At 35.7% G+C, this 26714-nt stretch overlaps 1 protein-coding gene across 1 annotated transcript in view; it reads left to right on the top strand.

The window, feature by feature from the left end:
- Positions 1–26714, top strand: part of RYR2 (ryanodine receptor 2) — a 776922-nt gene that overhangs the window by 323498 nt on the left and 426710 nt on the right. Inside the window, exons 11-12 of the mRNA XM_062210679.1 lie at positions 18498–18572; positions 23355–23511. Of these exons, the coding sequence (XP_062066663.1) occupies positions 18498–18572; positions 23355–23511 (232 nt within the window). The remainder of the gene's footprint in view (positions 1–18497; positions 18573–23354; positions 23512–26714) is intronic.

Genomic DNA, 26714 nt, shown 5'->3' with positions numbered 1-26714 from the left:
CGAGTGAGATCCCAGTGGAAAGAACAGGTCATCAAAGAAGGAGGTACCTTTCTCTGAAGGGAGGAGAGAACTTCCACTTTGACTATGACCTTGTCTAAATAAGATCAAAGTTGGCGAACTCAAAAGGCTTCATATCCTTGGCAACTCATGACTAGAGCCTAGGGAGATTTCTGATAAACAAGAGTGTCAAATTGTTAAGTCAACAACAGGAGTCACTGTGTACTTTGTACTTACTTCTCATGTGGGATCTCTGTCCTTAATGTATTGTTCAATGTGAATTAATGCTATAATTAGTACTCAAACAATATTTTACACTTTATGTTCTGTGTGGGTGCAAACTGATGAAATCTTTACTTAATATATACTAAATCGATCTGTATATAAAGAGAATTGAAAATGAATCTTGATGTGAATGGAATGGGAGAGGGAGCAGGAGATGGGAGGGGTGTGAGTGGGAGGGAAGTTATGGGGGGTAAAAGCCATTGTAATCCATAAACTGTACTTTAGAAATTTATATTTACTAAATAAAAATTAAAAATATTTTATTCATTTTGAGAGTTAGAGTTATAGACAGGGTGAGGGAAAGACAGAGACAAATGTCTTCTATCTGCTGGTTCGCTCCCCAAATGGAGCAATGGCTGGAGCCAGGCCGAACTGAAACCAGAAGCCAGGCATTCCCTTCTTGTCTCCCATCTGATTGCAGGGGCACTTGGGCCATCTTCTACTGGTTTCCCAGGCCCATCAGAGGGCTGGATTGGAACAAGGGCAGCCAGGACATAAACTGGCACACATAGGGATGCTGGCGCTGCAGGCAGAGGCTTAGCCTAGTGTGCCACAACACCAAGCCCCCAAATGTTATTTCAAGGATGAAATGTTGAATGTGGGGAGTATTTTCGGTTTTAGATTCTGTCTCTGGATTGTATCTCAGTATTTCTGTCCATTATTTTATGTGAATGTAATAAAATATTAACAAAGGTATTTCCTTATGCATATGCACACTCATTCATGGTTTAAATATTTATTATATAAATTAAGCTTAGTATACTTTAAAGTTAATGAATTTTAATAGGGATAAGTTATTGGAACATTACTTGGGATCATGGATTTGGAATTGGAGAACATTGTTTGAAAAGCAGTATTTGTATATTAGAAACAGGTTTAATACATAACTCATAAGGAGTTTCATTCTTTCTATAAAAACTTGTAGAATTGCTATCAAGTTCTAGCTTCTGGGGTTACAGAAATATATAAAAAAATACAAGTGTCTTCTCGGGGTCTTTATGTTCTGGTAAGGTTGTATGACAATAAACACATAAACATGTTTATTAATAAATGCACCTATTTATCCTTGTATGCAGACATAGAATGCATTGTGTGATAAAGAGTTGCAGAGAAGAATAAGATGGAGAAAGGAATGGAGTGTGTTCATGGTGTGTGTGTGAGAGAGAGAAAGAGAGAGAGAAAGAAAAAGCGGGAGAGGTTCTGCTTCCTTTGTATGAGACATTGCGCTTGGAATATACTTGATCTATCTTATTACTTTCAAATGCAAGACAATTAAATCATAGTTTCTGACAACATCTGGAAGTAAATACTGCGGTTGCGTTCAGAATGTGACTCAGCAGGCAGAAGCTCTGTCATATGTGTATGTATGACGATATTTTTCCTTAATGTACCTCTTAATGTTATGATTTAATGAGTTTTAGTTGTAAATAATTGATAAGGCATGAGATGTGTTTGATATAATGAATTAAATATCTGTTAGTCTGGCTTCGAAAGAGATGCATGGTTTGTGTCCATGTCACAATCCTATGACTAATATCCTTTTAAGTTGTTTGTATTCCTTTAGCCTCTGCCTCTGAGGACACTCTTAAAGCTAGTCTGTTGTGTTCTAAAATGGTCAAGGATGAAGTTTTCATATAAAGCCTTTCCTTACTTCTTTCCTCCTTCAAGTCCTGGGTCTGGGTTTAGGATGCACTTGCCACACAGCTGTGATGAATGAGTCAATCAGTAAAGACCTATTTTCTACGCTTGAGCTCTTCTCCCCTGGGAGAGATTCGCTCTACCTCCCGAACTTGAACTCCCCAATACTTGCTTAAAGTGCAGTGGGTTTGTTTCAGTGTAGTAGCCGGGTTTGGTCCAAGCCACACTGTCAGCCAAGCTTTCATCACAAAGGATTAAAAAAAATTCCTGGGAATGGTAGCTACTGTAATTCAGTGAACAAACAATTAAGACATTTGACGACTATTTTAACTGAATTGAAAAAGAGACAACAGGTTAGAAGTCAGAATCAAATAAGAGATGTCAAACTTTCTCAATTAAAATTTAAAATTGTCCACTTTTGGCTTATTAGTCTGGCATAAGTAATATCTTTGATAAGAAAGAAAAACAGAAAGAAAAACTTCTCTTTAATTTCCAAATGCTTTTCAGTTATATTTTGTTCTGTGTGGGATGAAAAGTAAAGCCAAAGTGTTGATAGGTCTTTTGTTGTTTTTCTGCTATTTACATGATTATTTCAGTGTTGATTTGAAGTGTGAGGGTATTAGTTTTAAATCCCTGCTGATTCATTTATGTTTTATGCAGATGTGTCATCTCAAAACATACCTATTTCCCCTTGCGCAGCAACTTGAATGGGACAATTGTTGCAAACTCAGGCCCTGAATAAATATGTAATGCTTCTTGAAATGCTGGTTAGGCATGTACTTGATTTCTCTTATACTTTGTGCAGAATCTAACAGACTGCTTAAGCACCTGCCTATGGCTCTGTCATTGCAATTCAGCCAAACATTCTCATAGGTACTAGAAATGGAAATTCTCTAAAAACATGTAAATTAAAACAGTTATTATTTCACTCTGAAATAAACTTATAATCCTGAGCCTACTTTTGAATCACTTCATCTTGAATTCTTTAATGTTTATGGAAAGGTTTATATATCCTGGGCATTTTGGTATCTGCTGTTTTTTTTTTTTTTAAGATTTATTTATTTGAAAGTCAGAGACATAGAGAGAGAGAAAGATCTTTCTTCCATCCGCTTTTTCATTCCTCAGATGCACAATTGCCCAGGCTGAAGCCAGGAGCCAGCAGCTTCATTCAGGACTCCCTATAGGTAGCAAGGGCCCATATGCTTGGGCCATCTTCCCCTAGTTTTCCCAGGTCGGGAGTAGGAAGCTGGATCTGAAGTGGAGCAGATGGGACTCAATCTGGCACCCATATCGGATGCTGGTATCATAGGCGATGGTTTTACCTGTGGTGCCATAATGCAGGCCCTGTGTGCTGAGTTTAAAAAAAAAAATGTGATCTTTAAGGAACTCAGTGTTTTAAGATCTCAGCAATGCTGTTTACAGGATAAAATGAATGTTTATCTGAGAGAAGCCATTCACAGTCTTTTTAAAATTTAGATTCTAGAAAACTTTCCATTTTACTTTCTGAACAAGATCAGGAATACTCGTCTTTTGATTTTGAAACAGTTTTGTCAGTCTGTAAAGAAGTCAAATAAACTTTCCTTCCCATTAGCTAATTAGTTTGAACTTGCCGTTCAGTTACAACTCCAAATGTGAAACTGTGGATGTGTCATTTGCTATGACTCTGACGTATTTCAGAAGATTCAGAGATGCAATTCAGTGGCTAGGGTCTGATCAAACAGTGACACAGCTGAATTCGAATTGAGAAGGACATGTCATTAGTTGGACAGTCTTTTAACTTCCCTACATGAATGGCACTTATCCTACAGATCCATTTGTCATCTGTGTTGATAACATGTTCTGCTCTGTTCAGCTTTTAGCCATGGCTGTGCCATTACAGTCATATGAGGGTCTGCATATGAATGCTTATGTTTTTTTTCGTGTTTGTGAAATAAATGGAGAAAAGAAAATCATGCACTGTACTGTAGGTTGTTTGAAGAGAATCAAGAGGGATACCTGCATTGAGAAACACTCAATACGCCTCAGAAGAGTTTGAGGGAGGTCTCCTATTTTTGTTTCTGGCAACTCCTAAAGGATTAGTATCTACTAGCAATTAGGAGAGAAAAAGAAAAATCGTCTTACTCACTCAGCATGCCAACCTGAGTGAAGAGAAAACTATTCTATGGACTATGACTTCAAAATGCATGGCTAAGTTTCCTCTATTAGAAGTGCCTTGACATCAAGTGACTTCACAGTGCCTGAATCTATAGCAGGAATTTGAACTTTGAACAGAGTTTTAAATAAAACATTTTTTGGGTTATGAACATCGTTAAGAATCTTATGTGTGTTAGATATTTCCTATGATATTCACACACTTGCCAACATACTGAATTTTCATAATGTTAGCTTATGTTTTCTCACAGTATTTTTCCTGTTCTCCTCATTTAAGCAGTCCAGCAGCTCCTATGCTTTGCCCCAGGGGTGGCTGGAAACTTGGCAGAAATTTCAAGTTTTCTACAAGGCATTTCTCTTCCTGTTAGTCCCTAGAGACTGAATCCAAGGAGGTTGTAGGGCTTAATGTCTGACAGAAAGGGGAGAGGGATTGCCTGTGGCAGAAAAAGAAGATAAAATATTCCTGACTTTAAAGACATGAAGCGGGGCTGGCACCCTTGCTCACTTGGTAGATCCTCCACCTGTGGCACTGACAACCCATATGGGCACCAGGTTCTAGTCCCGGTTGCCGCTCTTCCAGGCCAGCTCTCTGCTGTGGCCCGGGAGTGCAGTGGAGGATGGCCCAAGTCCTTGGGCCCTGCACCTGCATGGGAGAGCAGGAGGAAGCACCTGGCTCCTGGCTTTGGATCAGCGTAGCTCCGGCTGTGGCGGCCATTTGCGGGGGTGAACCAATGGAAGGAAGACCTTTCTCTGTCTCTCTCTCTCACTATCTAACTCTGTCTGTCAAAAAAAAAATTTAAAAAGACATGAAGCAATTAGACATCCATATGCGAAAAGATGAAGCTCAACCTAAATCTCATATTTCATAAAAAATCTAATTCAACATGTTTCATAGACTTAAATGTAAATCTTGTATTTTTGGGAAAACAAACTAAAATTTTTAGGAAAAAATTGATCTTTGGGATGATAGTTAAATTTGATACTAAAATCACGTTCACTAAAAAAAGTGATGAGTTGGTTCTCATCAAAATTAGAAAATTTTGCTCATTAGAAATCAATTTGAAGTGGTAAAAGAAAAGCAACAGACTAGGAGAAAATATTTGAAAATCATATCTGACAAAGTACAGATGTCTAAAATACATGAAGAATCCTCGAAGCTCAACATTAAAATACCAATAATCCAACTAGAAGATGAATGAGACATGAGCTCACTGAAGAGGACACACAGGTTACAAATGAGCACACAGAGGGCTGGTGCTGTGGTGCAACAGGTTAAAGCCCTAGCCTGAAGCGCCAGTATCACATAAGGGCGCCAGTTCTAGTCCTGGCTGCTCCTCTTCTGATCCAGCTCTCTGCTATGGCCTGGAATAGCAATAGAAGATGGCCTAAATCCTTGGGCTCCCAGACATGCGTGGGAGACCTGGAAAAAGCTCCTGGCTCCTGGCTTTGGATCGGCACAGCTCCAGCTGTTGCAGCCATCTGGGGAGTAACCAGTGGATGGAAGACCTCTCTCTGTGTCTCTACCTCTCCCTGTAATTCTTTCAAATAAATGAAATAAATCTTTAAAAAAAATGAGCACACAGAAAGGTGTTCAGCATCATTGTCTGTTATGGAAACTAAATTAAGACCACCGTGGGTATCTGTCTCTACATACTTACCAGAATGATGGAAATAAAATACTGCCAACCAAATGGTTATAAGGATGCAGAGAAAATAGACCACTCATTTATTGCTTGTAAAATTTACAATCACACTAGAAAACATTTCAGTACTTTCTTATAAAACCAAACATGTACCAATGAAAACTGTATTCATACAAAAATCTATACAAAATTCAAACAGAAATCTATACATAAATAATCAGGGTAGAATAGCTTTATTTGTAATAGCCATAACCTGGAATCTATGGAGATAAATTTTGACAGGTGATTGAATGATTGAACAATCCATAGCAATTGAGCATCCATAATAAGTATTGAACATTCTTAGCTCAAAATACTACTCAGCAATAAAAAGGAATGTATTCCAAAACACACAGCAGCTTGGACCAGTTTTCAGGCATAGTTGATGGAAAATATCAATCCCAAAAGGTCGTTTACTCTAGTTCTATTTTTACAGCATTTATGAAATGATAACACTTTAGAAATAGAGGACAAATTAGAGGTTGTCAGGAGTTACAGAAGCAGGAGGGGGAAGTTAGAGAGAGAGAGATGTAGTTTTAAAAGGACAACATGGGCAATCCTTATAGTTTAGGGTCTAGCCTGTGATAGTGAAGTCAGACATTTACTAAGATGATAAAGTGATGTGGGACTTAACTACACACAGAGATTTTTAAATTAATTTGAAAGGCAGTGAGAGAGGGGGGGTGTGTGTGGGAGGGGGAGAGAATCTTCCACACACTGCTTCACTCTTTGAATTTGGCCAAGCCGCATCCAGGACCCCAGAGTTCCATTAGGACTCCCATGTGTTGGCAGAGGCCAAACAATGAGTCATCTGCTGCTGCTTTCCCGTGTGGATTAGCAGGGAGCTGGGTATGAAGTCACGCTGCCAGCACTCAACCAGCACCCTGATATGGGACACTGGCATTTCAGGCATCAGCCTAACCACCATGTGTGTCCCCTGTTTTTACTTCATATAGAAACAAATGAGACACAAAGAAGACCAAGGGCTTGCAAAGGTGCATATGAGGAAGTGACATCTTCAGAAAGTTAATCAAATGCAAAAGTGACTTATTGACTTCTTGGGGAGTGGGACAAAACCGTAGGTCACAGCTGTGGTACAAAGGGAGCAGATGCCTGTGGCAGTGCTCAAGGGAGGAAAAGCTTTTTCTTGAAGGGGACAGGGATTTCTTCACAGTGTTGACTCATTTGTTGAGAATGCATTTTACAATTCTGTACTGAAGTCTACTAATTGAAATTTTATATCCTACAACGTTTTATTATAAATATATGCTGAACTGTCAGGCCATGAAAAGCTAGGAGGATTTGTGCTTTTATTAGTATGCTAATGCTAATCTTTTCTGGGCCTCAGATTCCGAAGATGAACCACCCTAGCTGTCAAAGTGCCAACTTTTTACTGAGAAACAAGTGGTTTGACAATTGAGATACCACTTAAATTGTATTTTATAGTCCCCTAATACAAAAATAGGCAACTATACTAATTACAGTGGACATTATTATAAGTAGAGGAATTGATGATAAAATGGGAAGAATTTGTACTTGGAATAATCTTAAAGGGTCCCTTAAGGCAATTTTATGTGGTCAGCTTGAAATAGGAGTTCCTTAATGAAATGTGTTATAATGGAGGATAACATGTTCTGGAGGCATACCTTCAAGCTGGAAGCCTGGAGGTTTTTAGAATACTGTTGAACAAGATCATTCTGACAGTCACCATGTGTGCATATTTTTAAAAAATGCTATTTAGTGAAATAACAGTGAGTTTGACTTTTTCTGATTTATGATGTGGAAGTTTCTTTTTTAAAAAACTTGGCTAGATATAATATAAATATGCAGTTATTTTAGCATGTTTTCTCAGTAGCTGAAGCACTGTCTTGGTAAAGTGCAAAAATATTCTTCAGTGAACAGAGTTACATGAGAAATTTTGTACTTTCATATCCATTGACCTTCCCTTGAGTTTTGATGCCATTGCGTTCATTTGCATTAAAATTCTCTGTGATCATCAGCTCAAAAGGTATCCTTGCTATGTGCCTACTTACCTTCTTTGAGAATCTTTTTTCTCTTTTCAACCTTACTATTAGAAAAAGTGTATGAATTATTTTTAAAGTATTTATTTATCCAAGAGGCAGAATGACAGAGAGATACACAGAGATTTTCTTTCTACTGGTTCATTCTTCAAATACCCATAAAATCCAGGCCTGGGCCAGACTGCAGCCAGGAGCTGGGAACTCAATCCAGGTCTCTTATGTGAGTGACAGGGATCTCTGCACTAGAGCTATTACCTGTTGTTTCACAGGATATGCATTAACAGGAACCTGAAATCTGGAGCAGGGCTAGGACTTGAAACCAGGCACTCCGACATGGGATATGGGTACCCGACACAATGTCTTCCTGCTGTTAGTTGTATGTGTTTAAAGATGGTAGTACCACCTGGTAAACTTGCTGGTCTTTAAAACAGTTATCTTACTTGACTCTAGAGATACGTAACAAGGAAAAAGGATAATTCTATAGGATAGGTGTAGTCCTCCAAGTAGACAGATTTCTAAGTAAGTCTGAATACCATTAGTGTCTTTTTCGGTGGACTGAGATTCTTTTTTTTTTTTTTAATATTTAAGGTGAACAAATTTCATATATTTCATATAACAGGTTTAGGAGCAACCACCCATGCTCTCACCCTCCCTCCCTCCTTCCTTTCTTATTCTTTCTTTTAATTTTTAAAATGATGTGCTTTCAGTTTATTTTATAATCATAAACTTAACCCTCCACTAAGTAAAGAATTCAACAAATGGTAAGAAGAAAAAAAAAAAAAAACACTGTCCCTCAGTAGTAGACACAAGGCCTGTAAATAATAATTAAATATCAAAATTTCAATTTCACTCATATACATTATATTTTTTGTATTCTACTAATTAGCACAGATCAGGGAAAACATAATGATATTTGTGTTTTGGGAACTGGATTTTTTCTCTGAGTATAATAGGTTCCAAAAGATGCATCCATTTTATTGCAAAAGCTGAATTTCATTCTGTTTTACAACTTGGTAATATTCCATAATATATAAATATACCACATTTCTTGTCCAGTCATCATTTGTAGACATGTGAGTTGATTCCATATCTTAGCTGGTATGAATTCAGCTTCAGTAAACATGGGGATACAGGTAATTCTTTCATATGCTTATTCATTTTATTTGGGTAAAACCTATGAATGGAATGGCTGGACCATATGGTATGTCTATTTTCAGATTTCTGAGGAATCTCCATACTGTCTTCCATAATGGCTGTACTAGTTTACATCCCCACCATCAGTGGGTTAGGGTACATTTTTCCTTGCATCTTTACCAGCATTTATTGTTTTTTGATTTCTGTATGAGAGTCATTCTGACTGGGATGAGATGAAATTCCATTGTGGTTTTTATTTACATTTCCCCGGTGACTAGTGATCCTGGGCATTTTTCATGTTTCTGTTGACCAACCATTTGAATTTCATCTTTTGAAAAATGCCATTTCAAGTCTTTTACTCATTCTTAACTAGAAGTTTGTTTTGTTGTTGAGTTTCTTGAGCTCTTTATAGATTCCGGATATTAATCCTTTATCAGTTACATAGTTTGTAAATATTTTCTCCCTTTGTGTCAGTTGCCTCTTCACTTTGTTGAATGATTCCTTTGCAGTGTTGAAGCTTCTTAGCTTGATGCAATCCTTTTGTCTATTTTTGCTTTGATTTCCTGTGCTTCTGGAGTCTTTTCAAGAAGTCTTTGTCTATGTCAGTGTCTTAAAGAGTTTCCCAAATGTTCTCCTCTAGTAATTTGATGGTGTCTTGTTGTAGATTTAGATTCTTGATCCACTATCAGTTGATTTCTGTTTAAGGTGTAAAGTAGGTATCTTGTTTCACACTTCTGTGAATAGAGATCCAATTTTCCCAGCACCATTTGTTAAAGAAACTGTCCTTTCTCCTTGCTTTCTTCAGAGTTTGATTTTAGTTCCTAAAGATTAGTTGGCTTGGGACCAGCAGTGAGGTGGAGAGTGTTAAGCTACTGTCTGCCGTGCAGGCATCCCATATGGGTACTGATTCAAGTCCCAGCTGTTCCACTTCCAATCCAGTTCACTGATAATGTGCCTGGGAAAACAGTGGAAGAAGGCCCAAGTACTTGGGCTTGTGCACCTGTGTGGGAGACCCGAGTTGGAACCAAATTGTCCTGACTCCAGACATTGTGGCCATTTAAGGAGAGAACCAGTAGATGGAAGATATTTCTTTCTCTCTTTCTCTCTCTCTCTCTAACTCTAACTCTACCTTTCAAATAAATAAATACATCTTTTAAAGAAAGATTAGTTGGCTGTAGATGTGTAGATTGATTTCTGAAGTTTCTTTTCCATTCCCTTGACTACACATCTATTTTTGTGCCAGTATTGGACTGTTTCGAATATAAGTGACCTGTAATATGTCCTGAAATCTGGTATTATTATGCCTCTTACTTTGTTTTGTTGTTTAAGATTGCTTTAACTATTCGGGGTCTCGTGTGTTTCCATATGAATTTTAGCATTGATTTTTCTAGATCTGAGAAGAATGTCACTCATATTTTGATTTGAATTACATTGAATCTATAATTTGCTTTTGGTAGTATGCACATTTTAATGGTATTAATTTTTCTAATCCATGAACATAGAAGATTTTCCAAATTTTTTTCTGTGTCTTCTGTTTCTTTCTTTAATGTATTGTAATTGTCATTATAGAGATCTTTCACATCCTTAGTTAAATTTATTCCAAAGTATTTAAAATTTATGGTAGCTATTATGAATGGGACTGACCTTTCAAGTTCTTTCTCAGCCATGTCATTGTCTGTGTATACTAACTGATTTTTGTGTGTTGATTTTATATCCTTCAGCTTTACCAAACTCATATCCTATGAGTCCCAGTAGTCTCTTAGTGGAGTCTTTTGGTTCCCCTATATATAGAATCATGTCATCTGCAAACAGGGATAATTTGATTTCCTCCATTCCAATTTGTAACTCTTTGATTTCTTTTTCTTTCCCAATGGCTCTGGCTCAGACTTCCAGAGCTGTATTGAATTGTAGCAGTGGAAGTGGATAGCCTTCTCTGGTTCTGGAACTTAATGGAAAGGCTTCCCACTTTTCCCCATTCAGTATGATGTTGGCTGTATGTTTGTCATATAATGCCTTGATTGTATTTACGAATTTATCTTATATACCCAATTTGCTCTTTATCTTGACAGGGTGTTTTATTTTATCAAATGCTTTCTATGAATCTATTGATATAATCATGGTTTTTATTCTTCAGTTTGTTAATGTGATGTATCATATTTATTGATTTGTATATGTTGAACCACCCCTGCATAGTCAGGATAATACCTACTTAGTCTGGGTAAATGACTTTCCTGATATGTTGTTGGATTCACTTAGCTAGTATTTCATTGAAGATTTGTGCATCTGTATTAATAAGTGATGTTAGTCTATAACTCCCTTTTTTATATCTTTTTCTGATTATGGAATTTAGATGATACTGGTATCATAGAAGGAGTTTGAGAGAATTCCGTTCCTTTTTTATTTTTAATAGTTTGAGAAGAATCGGAATTAGCTCTTTAATATATGGTGGTATTCAGCAGTGAAGCTATCTGGTCCTGGGCTTTTCTTTGTTGGTAAGGTCTTTGTTAATGATTCAGTCTTCATTTTTGTTATTGGCAAGTTTAGGTTTTCTATGTCTTCATGACTCAGTTTTGGTAGATTGTATGTGTCCAGAAACCTATCCATTTCTTGTAGATTTTCCAATTTGTTGCCATTTTTCTGTTTGTAGTAATTGCTCATGATTCTTTTTATTTCTATGATATCCACTGTTACATCTCCATTTTCATCTCTGACTATTGGTTTGGGTCTACTCTCTCTCTTTTTTTGATTCTAAAATCTAGCTCATAATTAGCTTTTTTTTGTTTGTTTTAATTTTGCTTTTCTTCTCTAATGCTTTCTTTCCTCCTAATTTTGCACTTGGTTTTTTGTTTTTGTAAATTCATGAGATGCATTGATATTTATTTTGTTGCTTTCCAATTTCTAAATGAGTTTGCTAGTTGCTATAAACTTCCCTCTTAACTCTGCTTTTGCTGTATTGCATAAGGTTTCATACATTGTATTGACATTTTCAATCATTTCCAGAAATGTTTTTGGTTTCCCATTTGATTTCTTCTGTGATCCACTATTCATTCAGGAGCATGTTGTTCAGGCTCCATGTGCTTGCATATTTTCTACGGATTCTCAAGTTGTTCATTTCAAGCTTCATTCTATTGTGGTCATAAAAGATGCATAGTTGATTTCAATTTTTTTGAATTTGGTAAAACTTGCTTATGGCCTATTATATGGTCTATTCTAGAGAATGTTCCATGTACTCATGAAAAGAATGTATATTCTGCAACTGTGTAATGAAATGTTTTGTAGATATCAACTAGGTCCATTTTGTCCATTGTGTAGATTAGCTATATTGTTTCTTTGTTGATATTTTATCTACTTGATCTATCCATTGCTGAAAGTGAGGTGTTGAAGTCCCCCATTACTATTGGATTGGAGTCTATGTCTCCCTTTAGATCCATTAAATTTTTTTAAATAGCCAAGCTCCCTGGCATTGGGTACATTTAAATTTAATATAGTCACATCCTCCTGTTGAATCGATCTCTTGATCATTACATAATGCCCTTCTTTGTCTCCTTTAACAGTTTTTGTGTTACAGTCTATTTTTTCTGATATTAGGATTGCTATACCTGCTAATTTTTGCTTTCTGTTAGCATGGAATATCTTTTTTCACCCTTCCACTTTCAGTCTGCATGTACCTTTGTTGTTGAGGTGTGTACCTGTAAGCAGTAAATAGATGTGACTTGTTTTTTAATCTATTCAGCCAATCTGGATCTTTTAATTGGATATTCTAGTCCATTTACATTCAAAGTTATTTTTCTTTAAATTTTGGATTTCCTTTGTACTTTTACTAGGAGATTTTCTGCCTTCACATTCTTTCATAATGATGACTGTCATTCTCTGTTTCTTTGTTTGGCACATCCTTAGCAATCATGAGTAAGTCTGGACAAGTGGTGATAAATTATTTCAATTTCTGTTTGTTTTGGATGGTCTTTATTTCACCTTCATTTATAAATGTGAACTTTGCAGAGTATAGTATTCTGGATTGTCAGTTTCTATCTTTCAGGCCTTGGCCTTTATCTTTCTTTTTTTTTTTTTAACTTTTATTTAATGAATATAAATTTCCAGTGTACAGCTTATGGATTACAATGGCTTCCCCCCCCATAACTTCCCTCCCACCCGCAACCCTCCCCTCTCCCGCTCCCTCTCCCCTTCCATTTGCATCAAGATTCATTTCAATTCTCTTTATATACAGAAGATCAATTTAGTATAAAGATTTCAACAGTTTGCACCCACATAGAAACACAAAGTGAAACATACTGTTTGAGTACTAGTTATAGCATTAAATCACAATGGACAGCACATTAAGGACAGAGATCCCACATGAGGAGCAAGTGCACAGTGGCTCCTGTTGTTGACCCAACAAATTGACACTCTAGTTTATGGCGCCAGTAACCATCCTAGGCTGTCATCATGAGTTGCCAAGGCTATGGAAGCCTTCCAAGTTTGCCGACTCTGATCATATTTAGACAAGGTCATAAAAGACAGAGTGAGGATAGTAACCAATGATCCTAAGAGCCTGTAGGTTTTATGATGAGAAATTAGCCGTTAGTCTAATTGGGAATACTCTGGAAGTAATATGATGTTTCTCTTGCACATTTTAGAATCTTTTCTTTATGTTTTAACTGTTGAAAATCTGACTATAATGTGTCACACTTAAGATCTTTTCTGATCATGTCTATTAGAAGTTCTATGTGCTTTGTGTAGTTGGTTGTCTTTTCTTTCTCCAAAATAGGGAAGTTTTATGCTGTTATTTTGCTGAATAGGCCTTCTAATCCATTCTCTTTCTACACATTTAGAAACTCCTAAGACATGTATGTTTGAGGGTTTATTAATTTCTCATAAATCTTGAACACTATTTTCAGTTATTCTATTTTTTCTTTTTTTATGACAGCGATATTTCAAAAGATTTGTTTTCTAGCTTGGAGTTTCTTTCTTTTGCCTCATCAAGTTTGTTGTTGAGGCTTTCCACTGTATTTTCCATTTAACATATTAAATTCTTCATTTCTAATATTTTGGTTTTATTTCTTTTCATTATCTCTATCTAATGGCAAAATTTTTCATCCTTATTGTGTGTTGATTCCTTTGTCTCATGATTTTGTTACTTTGTGTTTCCAAGCAATTTTAGAATCATTCTTTTGAACTCATTTTCAGCAATCTTTTTGTCTTTACATTCTTATGTTTAAGTGTTTTGTGTTCCTTTTGGCTTCTTGTTTCTTGTATTTCTGCATTTATATTTTGGCATTTGTGAAAATATTTTTGGTTTTCTCCTTTGATGGGATTTATCTTTGAACTTAGCTTATGTAACTTAGTGTAGTGTCTACTCCTTCAGTGGATATCAGAGGCATTGTCAGCAGAATGGAGGGGCCAACTTTCCTATGCACTTTATATTTGGGTATTAGCATTTTAACTAAAAATACAATTCAAAAATGCATTGGGTACAGGAACCCAATGATTTGGGCCATCTTCTACTGCCTTTCCGGTGCATTAGCAGTGAGCTGGATCAGAAGTGGAGCACCTGGGACTTTGAAGTGGTGTTTATATCAGATGCCAGTGCCTAAGGCAGCAGCGTAACCTGCTGTGCCTCAATGCCAGCCCCATATTTTATTTTTAAGATTAAATTTTCTATCGTTTCCCTTATGTAATTAATCTTAATACTGTTATGTTCATTGTTCAACAACTTTCTTCATGCTCATACAGGTATATTTTTTCATCTATTCATATATGTGGAAGATTTGTAATAATCTATTGCACAGAAAATATCATTTACATGTCTCTATCATATTTTTCTCTTTTTAAAGATAGTTATTTATTTGAAGGTCAGAATGACAGTGAGAAAGAGAGAGGGAGAGAGATAGAAAGAGAGGTACCTTCTATCCCCTGAGTAACTCCCCAAATGTCCACAATAGCTGGGGCTGCACCTAGCCAAATCCTAGAGCCTGGAACTCTATCCTGATCTCCTGTGTGGGTGGTGGGAACCCAAGCAGTTGGAATAATCATCTCCCGGCACATTAACAAGAAGTTGAATAAGAAGCCCAGATATTGGAATTTGAACCAGACACTCTGATGTGAGATGTGGGCATGGTGACAACTCTGTGCCACAGTACCCACCCCACACATCTTATTTATTTTATGATACTTTATAGAATCCTTCATTCATTTTATTTTCTGTTTTACTCTTTTTTTTAAATACTGATTGATTTGACAGACAGAGCTACCAGGGGTGGGGGATAGAGAGAAATCTATTTTCCATCCACTAGTTCACTCCCCAGATGGCAGCAAAGACCAGGGCTGTGCCAAGTCAAAGCCAGGAGCCTGGAACTCCATCGGGGTCTCCCATCTGTTGCCTTCCAAGAAGTATCAGCAGGAAGCTGGATTAGAAACAATTGAGTACCTGAGATTCCAATTTGCAATCTGATACACTAGGCCAGTTTTGCAAGTGGGGTTAACCTGCTGCTCCACAGTGCAAAGCCCTAATCTCATTGAATTGCTTGAATAAATCTTTCGTTCTGAAGGACCCCAAATCTGGGAATCCAACGTGCTCGGGTGGTCACCCAAAGACCCAAACTCCAGACCGGTAGATGCAAGAGCAAGAGGATTTTTATTAGGTGTTTGTGCAAACAGGCTCCCCAGCACCACAGGCGGTCGAGAGAGAGAGAGAGAGAGAGAGAGAGAGCGAGAGAGAGCGAGCTAGCGAGCCAGCCCCGGGCAGGGGTTACAGGCAGTTTTTAAGACAATACACCTGATTAACATATGTATGCGGAGCATTTGGTGCTTGATAATCTAGGGTACATTTGGTGCCTGTATTGGGAGGGGGTAAGTTTATACAATGGTCACTAAGTTACAGAACCTTATTGCAGCTCTTTTTGGACTCCTGCAAGCGTTATCACATGAGACAGTTACACAGAGCAGTTTCCCAAGGTTATTCTGCAGGCGGGTGGAGACACAGATATCTTAAGGAGTGTCTACCGCCAGCAGCTAAACTTTTTAACCCTTTACTATAATATTATTTTAATATTTACTTTTAGCAGGGGTCTTACAGTTCCTTTGTTTGCACTATTTCTTCTTTACTAATGAAAGAATTGCAGGTTAAAAAATTTCAGTTTAGTTATGAATCATATGTTTGTTATAAAGTATTCTTTTCATCATTGTTTTCTAGATGGAATATAAATTGGATTCCCTGTTTGACCTATGAATTATTTAGGACAGTTGATTAACTTTTTGTATTTGTTTCTAAATGTTATTGTTTATGATCAAAAACAAAATAACAGTCTTTTCATCTGAAAAAAGCTAATGATGTTTTCAACATGGACAAATACAATACCTTTATTAAAGATTGCTAAAATCTGTATCTCTGTGTCTGTATATATGTGTGGAAATACATGCAATGTATTTATTTTGTCTGTATTTTTCAACATATACACTGATGTTCTGCTTAAACCAGTCTAATATTGTCTGTGTAGGAGTTTTAGACGTTTTACAGTGATTCTAATATACAATCAAGAGTAAGAATCACTGCCACAGTACAGTAGAACCACTAGCTGTACCTGAGGCTGTACACCAGGGGTGCTGTTTGTCCACAAGGGGCCCTTTAACATTTGGGAAACATTTCTGGGTGTCACAGCTGCTGGGAGGCTACTGCTGATAGTCAGCTGATAAGAGGGCAAGGTTGCTGTAAACATCCTACAGTGCATGCAAAGGAAGCACCCCCCCCCCCACAAACACACACACCTGGCAAGGAATTACCCATCCCCAACCACCACCAGGGCTCCTGTGGAGCATCTTACCTAACCATGGTGTCCAAGCTCATTATGACAAAATGGAGAGTTTAAAAATTCCAGATCTGTTCAATGGGCCATTGGTGAAAGTTCAATGTAGGATTTTTAAAAGCTGCCCATGTGATTATTATATGCACCCATGATTGAAAATCACTGCAATGAATGCCTGTTCACTGATATATCTAGACCTTTTAGGTAATTATAGGTGGAGCAGAGTGGTACTGAACCTAGTAATTAATTTTAGCATTAAAAAAGTAGAGAACTAGACATTATGTATCTCCAATTATAACAGGAACTACAAGATAGTTTCTGCAATGAACTTGTCCAAAAATCATTTAGAGTTACATGTTTAAAACACCACAGGGATGCAGTCATAGAAATCTAGAATGCAAAAAGTACTTTAGGACAAATGGCATCAACTCATATTATGAAATAAATGGCAAGAATGAAAAAAAAGAGAGGAAGAGAAACTGTTCTAGAATAAAAGGCACTTAAGACACCTAATTAATATGTGTGTTTTGTTTGGATCTTGATTTAATAAAGCAACTGTGAGGCTCAATTGAAATAGACATTTCTGAAATAACTTCAGAAATTTGAGCACTGGGTGTTTTCTAGTATTAAATACAATTTGTTTTAGGGTTGTATATGAAGGGGTTATAAAGGTGATAGTTCAAGCAAAATTGTTCCTATGTTGTCATTGTGCTTGATGTTGGCTATTTGGGGATTTATTTTAATATTCTACTTTTGTATATATTTGAAAAGGTCTATAATAAAAATAGAATACAAGAAGCATCTTAGTAATAGGAAAAGAAGATGAGAATGGTATCAAAAAACTGTCAAGTCAGTGAGAGTTTCCACAATGTTCAAAAAATACGTTCATGGGATTTGGTAACATGAAGGTCATTTGATGACCTTAGCAAAATCTGTTTCAGTGGAGAAATGGGTCTGGAAGCAAGAATGGAGTGCATTGAGAAGTGGTAGGTAGTGATAGTGAGTCATAAAAGGGAAACAGTAGGCAGGAAATGCTTTTATGTGTTTAAATGCTAAATGGGTCCTAAAGAGAAAGAGTGAATATTCTGGAAAGAAACAGAACATGTGCATAAACTTCAGTTTCCTTAGAGTAATCTCAAAGCATTGGCAGAGAGATCAATTCGGATAATGTGTAGAGACTTGTATATGGCATATTAATAAACTTTAGTGTGAGAATTTAAAAATTTGGTTGCATGTAATATGTATACAAAGAAGTTTCTCTTTCATGGTTTTCTGTTTTTATATATATATATATATATATAGTAGAATTAAATTACAGATTACTGTATTGAAGTATTGAGAATTAGTATTCTTATATTTCCTGAATATGTTTTAAGTATCTAAAACAGAATTTAGTATTGCAGATAATTATGTCTATGTGTTGAAATACTAATATATATTTACTGTGCTTAAACTGATAACTTCTTTTACAGACCTAAGTTAGAGTTGTGAGATTAAATCTATTCTCTGGTAGGAAGGAGAGGGAGAGATACAGAGAGATAGAAAATGAATGGGATTAGAGAGAGAAAATGACAGGGAGAGGATAGGCTTAAATCAAGTTTTATTCAGGGCAAATTTATGTTGATTACTGTATTGTTATTTTGTGCTATATTGTCTAGTGCCAAAAATGTATAACTATGTATCCACCAGCTTTCCTATTTGATTTTATCCTTTGAGTATTTTGAAAAATAAGAATCTTAAGAATGAAATATTTTAAGCTCAAAACTGGCCTTTTTTGTTTGTTTAAACAGGACAGTTCATTATGAAGGTGGTGCCGTATCTGTTCACGCACGGTCCCTTTGGAGACTAGAGACTCTAAGAGTTGCGTAAGTAGAACTAATCAATATAGCCTACTGCTCAAAGAGTACAGATCCCTCTTGCAAGTGCTCTTGACCTCTCCTTCTATATAAAATGACCGTAAAGACAGCTGCAGCAAACACACAAGCAACAGAACAAACAGTAAGAGTTTCTCTGCCCTCCTTCCCCCTGCCTACCTTTGTTTTGGTTCACCAGGTGGTAAACCTGAGAAATATGCAGCAATTTTGTACAACTTTTTCACCTCATTTGTCTTTATGATATCATCGTATCCCAGACCATTCATTTCCCGGTGGAAAGCACCACGAGGACAGAATGATGTAAGGTTTGGCGACAGGACAAGCTGTTTGCGAATTTGTCACACATTTTAGGTCTGATGGAATCCAGGCTTAACCTTGTGAAGATAAAATGGAACTTGAACATGAAGGGTAGGACAAGAGTCACTAATGGTAGTCACTATCTTTACAAATAATTTGATAGTTGAATAAGAAATCTAGATTCTAATACATATTCTAATATATAATGAATATATATGTATATTCATTATAATGATAAGACTTTATACATAGTCCTATATACTGTGTGCATTTATAATTTTTGGGAGTGAATTACCAAAAACTGCAGAGATTGCCTTTTAATTCCTTTAAAGAAATGCAGTATTGATGGTCAAGGTACTGTTTTGAACCATTTTAAACAGAATTAAATTATCTATCAGATTTTTTTTTTTTTTACTAATTGGAAGATTTAGGTCTTTGTCTAAAAAGCAGTGAAGTTTCAATTCAATGAGTTTATTCCCTATTCTACACTTTAAAAACATTATTGATTTAGGATTTAGGCTTCATGGGTTGGAGTGGGGACTGTCTTACTAGAATAGCTTTCTTTATGGATTTTTATTTTAGATTTTTGCCTATATAATGATTAAAATAGTTTAATGTCCTCTTGGTTTTACTCATATGTTCTATAAGATACTTTTGGAAGACTTTGTGTAACCTTGAATTTTAACAAGCTGGCAGAGGAATTTTTCATTGTCAGTTTAAATAGATGGATAGACTATAGCTTTCAGTGTATAATAAGTACAAGTTGAATATCCCTTATCTGAAACACTTGGGACCAAAAGTGTCAGAGCTTTTAGGCTTTTGAATTGTTTGCATAGGCATTACAGTTTCACATCTCTAATCCAAAAATTTGAAGTCTGAAATGTTTCAGTAACTGAAACTTCTTGAGCACCATGTCATTTAGTAAAATTTAGTTTTGTTGCTTTTATGAAACAGATTTCTGATGTTATAAAAATGTATAGATATACCTGTCCTTCTTGACTGTATTTTTAGATAAATGGATTTTAAGTATATTCCTAAATGTATCCCAATTTGTAGTTTTAATCTAGAGAATTAAATTTAATAGAAAATATTTTTCTTACTTTTCCCCAATGCAAAGTTATAAGAATATTATAAATGGGATATCTATTAGTTCCTGCAGTAGGAATTATCATTGAATTATATTACATATTATTCAAATTCTGCTTTTTTACATGTAACAAATAAACACAAACTAAAGTTAACACACATAATCACAAAGAATGACCCAATACCCTCCATTCCATCTGAGGTCATTTCAGGTAAATATAGGCAACTACACAGGGAGTAGTTTCTTATATGTTAACAGGGAATGTTGGGCTGGCGCGACAGCTCACTAGGCTAATCCTCTGCCTGCGGCACCGGTATCCCGAGTTATAGTCCCAGTTGGGGCGCCGGATCCTGTCCCAGTTGCTCCTCTTCCAGTCTAGCTCTCTGCTGTGGCCCGGGAAGGTAGTGGAGGGCCCAAGTGCTTGGGCCCTGCACCCACATGGAAGACCAGGAAGAAGCACCTGGCTCCTGGCTTTGGATTGGCGCAGCTAGCCAGCCGTAGTGGTCATTTGGGGAGTGAACCAACAGAAAAAGGAAAACACTTCTCTCTCTCTCTCTGTAAAAACAAAACAAAAAACAAAACAAAACAAAACAAAACAAAACAAAAAAAAACCACAAAAAACAGAGAATGTCTTTATAATATTTTCATCTCTCTCGATACTCGATACTCCTGGGTTTATCTTCTTTGCTTTTGACCCATGAACATATTATATTAGACTAATCTGAGTGTCAGTGCCATAAAGTGTGCCTTAATTTCATAATATTGTTGCCAAAAACTAGCCACCTTCATTCCATTTCTATCAGAATTAGCTTAGGAACTTGAGTGGAACACTGGTATATATATAAACATATATACCAGTCTCTATGTCTCGAAAACATATATAACATATATAAACATATATAAACTGGTATATATATTTACATATATATACCATTTACATATATATATATATATATATACCAGTTTATATATGTTTTCAAGCAGCAAACTCGCCCACTTCATGTACATAACTATTACTATGACATTGAGTACATCTTCTGAGAAACGGAGGGTTTATTATTACATACCTGTCGGGAGACAGGAGAGACGACAACAAAACCAGAATCAATCTTGTTCACAAAGGGGTTTGGGAGTTTATGTAGTTAGGGTAAAATGGGCCACAACTCCGTGGGTGAAGTGATGGAACATAAGAGATGCAGAGGAAAGGGATGTGGGAAGTCCTTTGAGTTTGTGCATTGTGACAAATCATGTCACGTGCACCGGATGTTCAAAGATGGCTGCCAAAACATCAGAGGTGTGCCATTTAACGTTGTCATGAACCATAAGCTAGCTCTCCTGTCAGTCTGAAGCAATCCGCACAGCCTCTGGGTATAATTTAGCCTGCAGCCACTTCTACCTGGTTTTATCAAGGAACCAAAAAAAAAAAAAAATAGTAATAGCAAAACCATAAATGGCTCAGAACAGATTTTTTTTTAAAGTTATATATATATATATTTATATCCAGTTGACAAATAGCATCACAATTATTACTGTATAAAAAACTAAAAATCACCATGGAAGCTAAGGCCTAAGTTCTTTTGCCAATTATTCCCTTTATGTCTAAGAGATATTAGAAATTAGATTCCAGTACCTAAAAAAAAAAGTCTATATTATTTACATACAGTATGGAAAATAAAAGCTGCTTTTTGGCTAAGATAGATTGCTGTTTCCTACAATATTTACATTGTAAATGTTAGGGGCAAAATTACTACTAACAAATACCATTTCAAATGAAATTATACAGTGCCTGGAGTTTTATTCTTAAGTTGTGTATGCTAGTAACTGTTGAATAGACTCTGACTTCTAACAAATCCAATACTATGTTTCTTTATATTGCTAATTTAGATACTGAAAGTCCAATATTTATAATTGCTGTAAGCACTGAACTTTAAATGAAACAATGGCAACATGTGTGTAGATGGAATTTTATTTTATATTATAAAATATAAGGCCTTAAATGTTTACCCATAATTATGAGACTATTTAGTATTCTTTTAATTTGTTAAGTCTCATATATGATATATCCCTAGACAGTGAAACTTTCCAGTAACTTACCAGAAAACAAGTATTTAATTGTTCTCTTTTATACTATGTTAATTTAACATTCATCTGCATTTATTACCATTTTTGTTAATGAAACTAGCATTTACCATTTTCCACATTAACCACCTTGCACTATCCCTAAAATTTAACTCCAGTTTCTATGCATTTTCTCAGTGATTTGACTCACTTCACAGCGAGTCATCTAAATATTCTACATTTGGTTCAGTAACCAGTAGGTTACAGTTACTGGCAATTAAAGTACGGTTTAAAGCTCAGTCTGTTATACTGAATTGATTTTTTGTTTTTGCCAAGGGTTTAGACATGTTTTGAAACATTAGAAGAATTCTAACAACAGAATAACACAATTAAATACTTGTTTTCAGAACAGATTTTTAACATGTCTCTTAATAATAGTATCTCAGTCCTAACGGTGCTGTTACAACAGAAGGTCATACAAGTTGAAATTGTCTTCATTGGACTTTAGTGAGGACAAAGTTTCTGTGAGCATTACGTTCATTTAACAGAGGACTCTATGTAATGTAAGGACAGCCTGCACCTTGATTTCTCTTCTCTTCTATCTGAAAGTCATTATTTTTAAGAGCAGATTTTCAATTATCAGAAAATTTGCTTTTCATCTTTCTTTGGAGACAATGTTAGTGTATATTTTCTTAAATATTTCCCTCTGTTGACCTTTGAAAAATGTTTCTTTTCTTGGCTTCTTTTTCTTCTCAGAGATGTTTAATAATGTCACTGTTCTACAACTTAAAATTTAAAACATAGATAAAAATTTCTTTTGTCAAGTTAATATATTCTAAATATATATTTATATATATCTCAGTTTATATGTATGAGTTCTAATTAATCATACTTAGACATAAACTGTATTATATTTCTTTCAAATTCCTGCAAACACACCAAAACTTTTTAACTAGTAAATTCTAAATTACTGTTTAAAGATATATTTCCATATGTGTAACTAGTAATTAGACTGACTTAGAAAACAAGTACCTAGTCATCCTTGCTTTTATTGGTATATGGGTAGTATTGTATATAAAATCAGATGACCTTGAGTTAAATTTTAGTTCTGCCTACTTTTGTATATGTCACTTTGGATATTACAAATTCATTCTAGACTATCATTTTTCTTTTTGTCAGGTAAGTTAATATCACCAACATCAAACGGTTTTGATAACATTAAATAAGATATTGTATGCAAAGTACCTGTGTTCACTGCCTGACTCAAACATTTTAATTCCTGTATGTTGGTAGATCCTATAGAATAAGGGTGTATTTTTTTTTTTTTTTAGGTGGAGTGGAAGTCACATAAGATGGGGACAGCCATTTCGACTACGTCATGTTACAACAGGAAAATACTTGAGTCTCATGGAAGACAAAAACCTTCTACTCATGGATAAAGAAAAAGCTGATGTAAAATCCACAGCATTTACCTTCCGGTCTTCCAAGGTAAGATGCAGAACACCAGTTTGGGTTCACTGAAATTGTATCATCATCACATTTCCTTTGATGTCAGAAACAAATAAAAGATGATTTCAGCATGTTTTACATGTATTTCTAAATTCTCAATTCCTCTTCCATTCCTTCCTTCCTGGTAAGATCAATTTCCTAAACCACCAAAACTGGCCCTGATAGTTGACTTGGTTTTAGAGTTCTTTTATTACTCATAAAAGACATCTCCATCCACCTCCTTCTTTATCATAGGTATTAGCAGTACCGTTATTACAATCTTGTGATGTTGAGTATATCAGTACGGAGATAAAGTATACCCAGATCTTTTTCTCAAAAAGATCCATTTACACATCCCCTTTTACCTACAGATATTTCTTCTTAGCTTCAATGAATCATTTTATGATAGGTATATATTTCTGTAATTAATTTAGTGAAAGATTGTGGAACTTGGGCATAATGGTAGACGCAGTATTCAACTATTGACTGTCTTTCTCTTAGGCAAAATTTTGTGCTCTAGCTGTAGATAAATGCATGAATTTGATTTGTGTTTCTGGGCTTGGTTATCATCATCTAGGTATAGACCCCTTCAGAAAACTATTCAGGGCTTATTTAAAATATATATTTATATATTTTTTGTCTCTGCTAGAGAACTCTAGGGATTCCATTCTCTCTATTCTGTCTGATTTCAAGCTGGATTTGTGATAGGAATGTTATTCATTGAGGAATAGGTAAAGGAATTATGTATAAGATATTCATAACAAAGTCAAATTTGGCTAGATGGGTTCTGTAATACAAGACCTGTAATATTTCTTTTAACATTTTTGGTTTAGGTTTCATGTTTTCCGTTTCTCCAGAGGATTTTAGGTTAGGCAAAATTTTCCCAAGTTTTATCAGAATTGATCATTTCCTGTTAAAACTTTTTCCCTAAAAGACCAATTTTTATATGATTGATTAATTGAGTTTTACTGATCTTACAATGGTGTCCTGTAATAGCATAGTATTGGCGGTGTAAACACAAATGTTTAGTGAACTTTAGGGATTTTCCACAGAACTCGTGTTCACAGGTATTATTTAATGCTACTGGCCATATCATATCTGTGTTAATGTGCATTTTCCAGACTTTTCCAGCAAACTAAGAAAATAGCATTAATTATGCTAATTATAAAAATGAATTCTTCTCACTAAATTCTTCATAATTTATTTCATATAAATATCTAGCATATAAGAAAACAGGTATCATTTAGACTAATAATTGTAACAAGCATAAGTATTTGGTCACTTATGGCTATTCAAGTTCCTTTTTAGGCCTCTAATATTTAATTTCTTCTGTTTTTGAACACAATTCAGATTTTTGTTAAAGCTTAGAAAATACAGTAACGTGTAGGAGTAAGAAATCTATAACTATGCAATATATCATATTTCATGAATTTCCTTGTGGATCTTTCTTACTCAGTAAATATATATGCATTTATATAAATATCCATATTTATATATATAATATAGTTTTATATCTTGCTATTTCACTTGACAATGTGTAATAGGTGTTTTATGTTTTATTTGATGACCATGCAATCTCTAAAAGTATGCATTATGATTTATTTAATTATTACCATTTATTGTTCATTTAGATTATTTGTACAGTTTGTAATAGATAGATCAGTGTGTTAATTTATATGCACATGCATCTGTGCATATAAAAACAAGGTATCATAAATGATGATAAAATCAAAGTAATATGTGGGAGACCGGAGGTAACTCTGAACTTGGGGTAACCTGACTCTATGTCCTTGATGCCTGCCTCTCACAATGCCTGCTCTGAAGTACACAGAATGGTGAACGTCACCTCTGATTCTGTGAGTTAACCAGCAATGCCCAGGAAAGACAGCCAGGGTAGTCCTTTATTCTCCAAGCTGAGAACAGAACACACAGCTGGTCACACCCTAGAGACAAGCGTGTGAAGATTTGCCTCTGTACATTTGCTGGTGGGCCAATGGAGGGGTTCTCCAGGGGGCTGCCTCAGTGGGTTTCCAGGTGGGCAGTACTGGGAGACCAGCATCATTCCTTGCTTCTATAGGTACGAAAGCACAGTTGATCTTTGTGAGACAACCTGAGGCACAGGGGCTTCTTCCTTAAACCTGACTAAGCAGAAGGATGAGAATTTTCTAGTTTGTCCATTTATAGCACTTTAGTCCTGAAAGAACAACTCAACCCACAAAAAGAGACATAGTTATCTGATGGGAAAACTTTTCTCTAGTAGAAAAGCTAGTACCTATTAAAATGACATTCAGTTTTGTGACAGGGAGTTAGAAAAATGAAAAGAAATAAGTAGTTTCCTAGCAAAATACATTTTCCAAAATAAATCCCAAAGAAGTAGAAAAATCTGAACAGGCATATAGCAATGGAGGGCACTGGAAGGATTTTCCAAATTTTACAATAAAAATGTGGAAACATGTCAACAAAAATTGGAGGAGTAAGAGGGAGAGTGAAAAGTACAATAATCAGTGCTCTGATAGCCTTCTGTGAGACAGTTTAAAGTCAAATATTATCTTAACAACTGAAAAGTAATATAAACTATCTGACAGTAAAAAGGTAAACACTAAAATATAATAACATTTATTTAAATAAGATGGTGGAAGAGGGAGAGAGTTGGTAAAGTGGAAAACACAGCATTTATCATCCAGCCTGCTAGAAACAGGAGAAAGCTTACATGAAGAATCACAGCGTGCTCTGGTAGCACAGAGAATTAAGCTGTTGCCAGAGTACTGGTTGAAGTTCTGGCTGCTCCACTTCCTATCCAGCTCCCTGCTAATGTCCCTGGGAAGGCAACAGATGATGACCCAAGTACTTGTGTTGTTTCCACCAACAAAGGAATTCCAGGTTCCCAGCTTCAGCCTGGCCCACCCCTTGCTGTAGTGGCCTTTTGGGGAGTGAACCAGCAGATGGAAGATCTGTCTTTGTACCTCTCTCTGCCTTTCAAATAAATAACTAAATAAAACTTTAAAGAGAATCACAGATACAGACACAGACTGGACATATAGTAAGTTAGGAACAATAGAGCACAGCATGAAGGTTGGAAAAAAGAATTATATAGAAGCAGAAAAACTAAAATTTGGCAGAACAAAACACCAGGTATTTGTCTTATTAATACATATAAGTGGGCCCAGTCACAATTTAAATAAATAAGAGTTTCATGTTAGAGC

The sequence above is a fragment of the Lepus europaeus genome, chromosome 14 (assembly GCF_033115175.1).
Source record: "Lepus europaeus isolate LE1 chromosome 14, mLepTim1.pri, whole genome shotgun sequence".
In the NCBI taxonomy this organism is placed as follows: Eukaryota; Metazoa; Chordata; class Mammalia; order Lagomorpha; family Leporidae; genus Lepus; species Lepus europaeus.
This window is presented reverse-complemented; position numbering and strand designations above follow the sequence as displayed.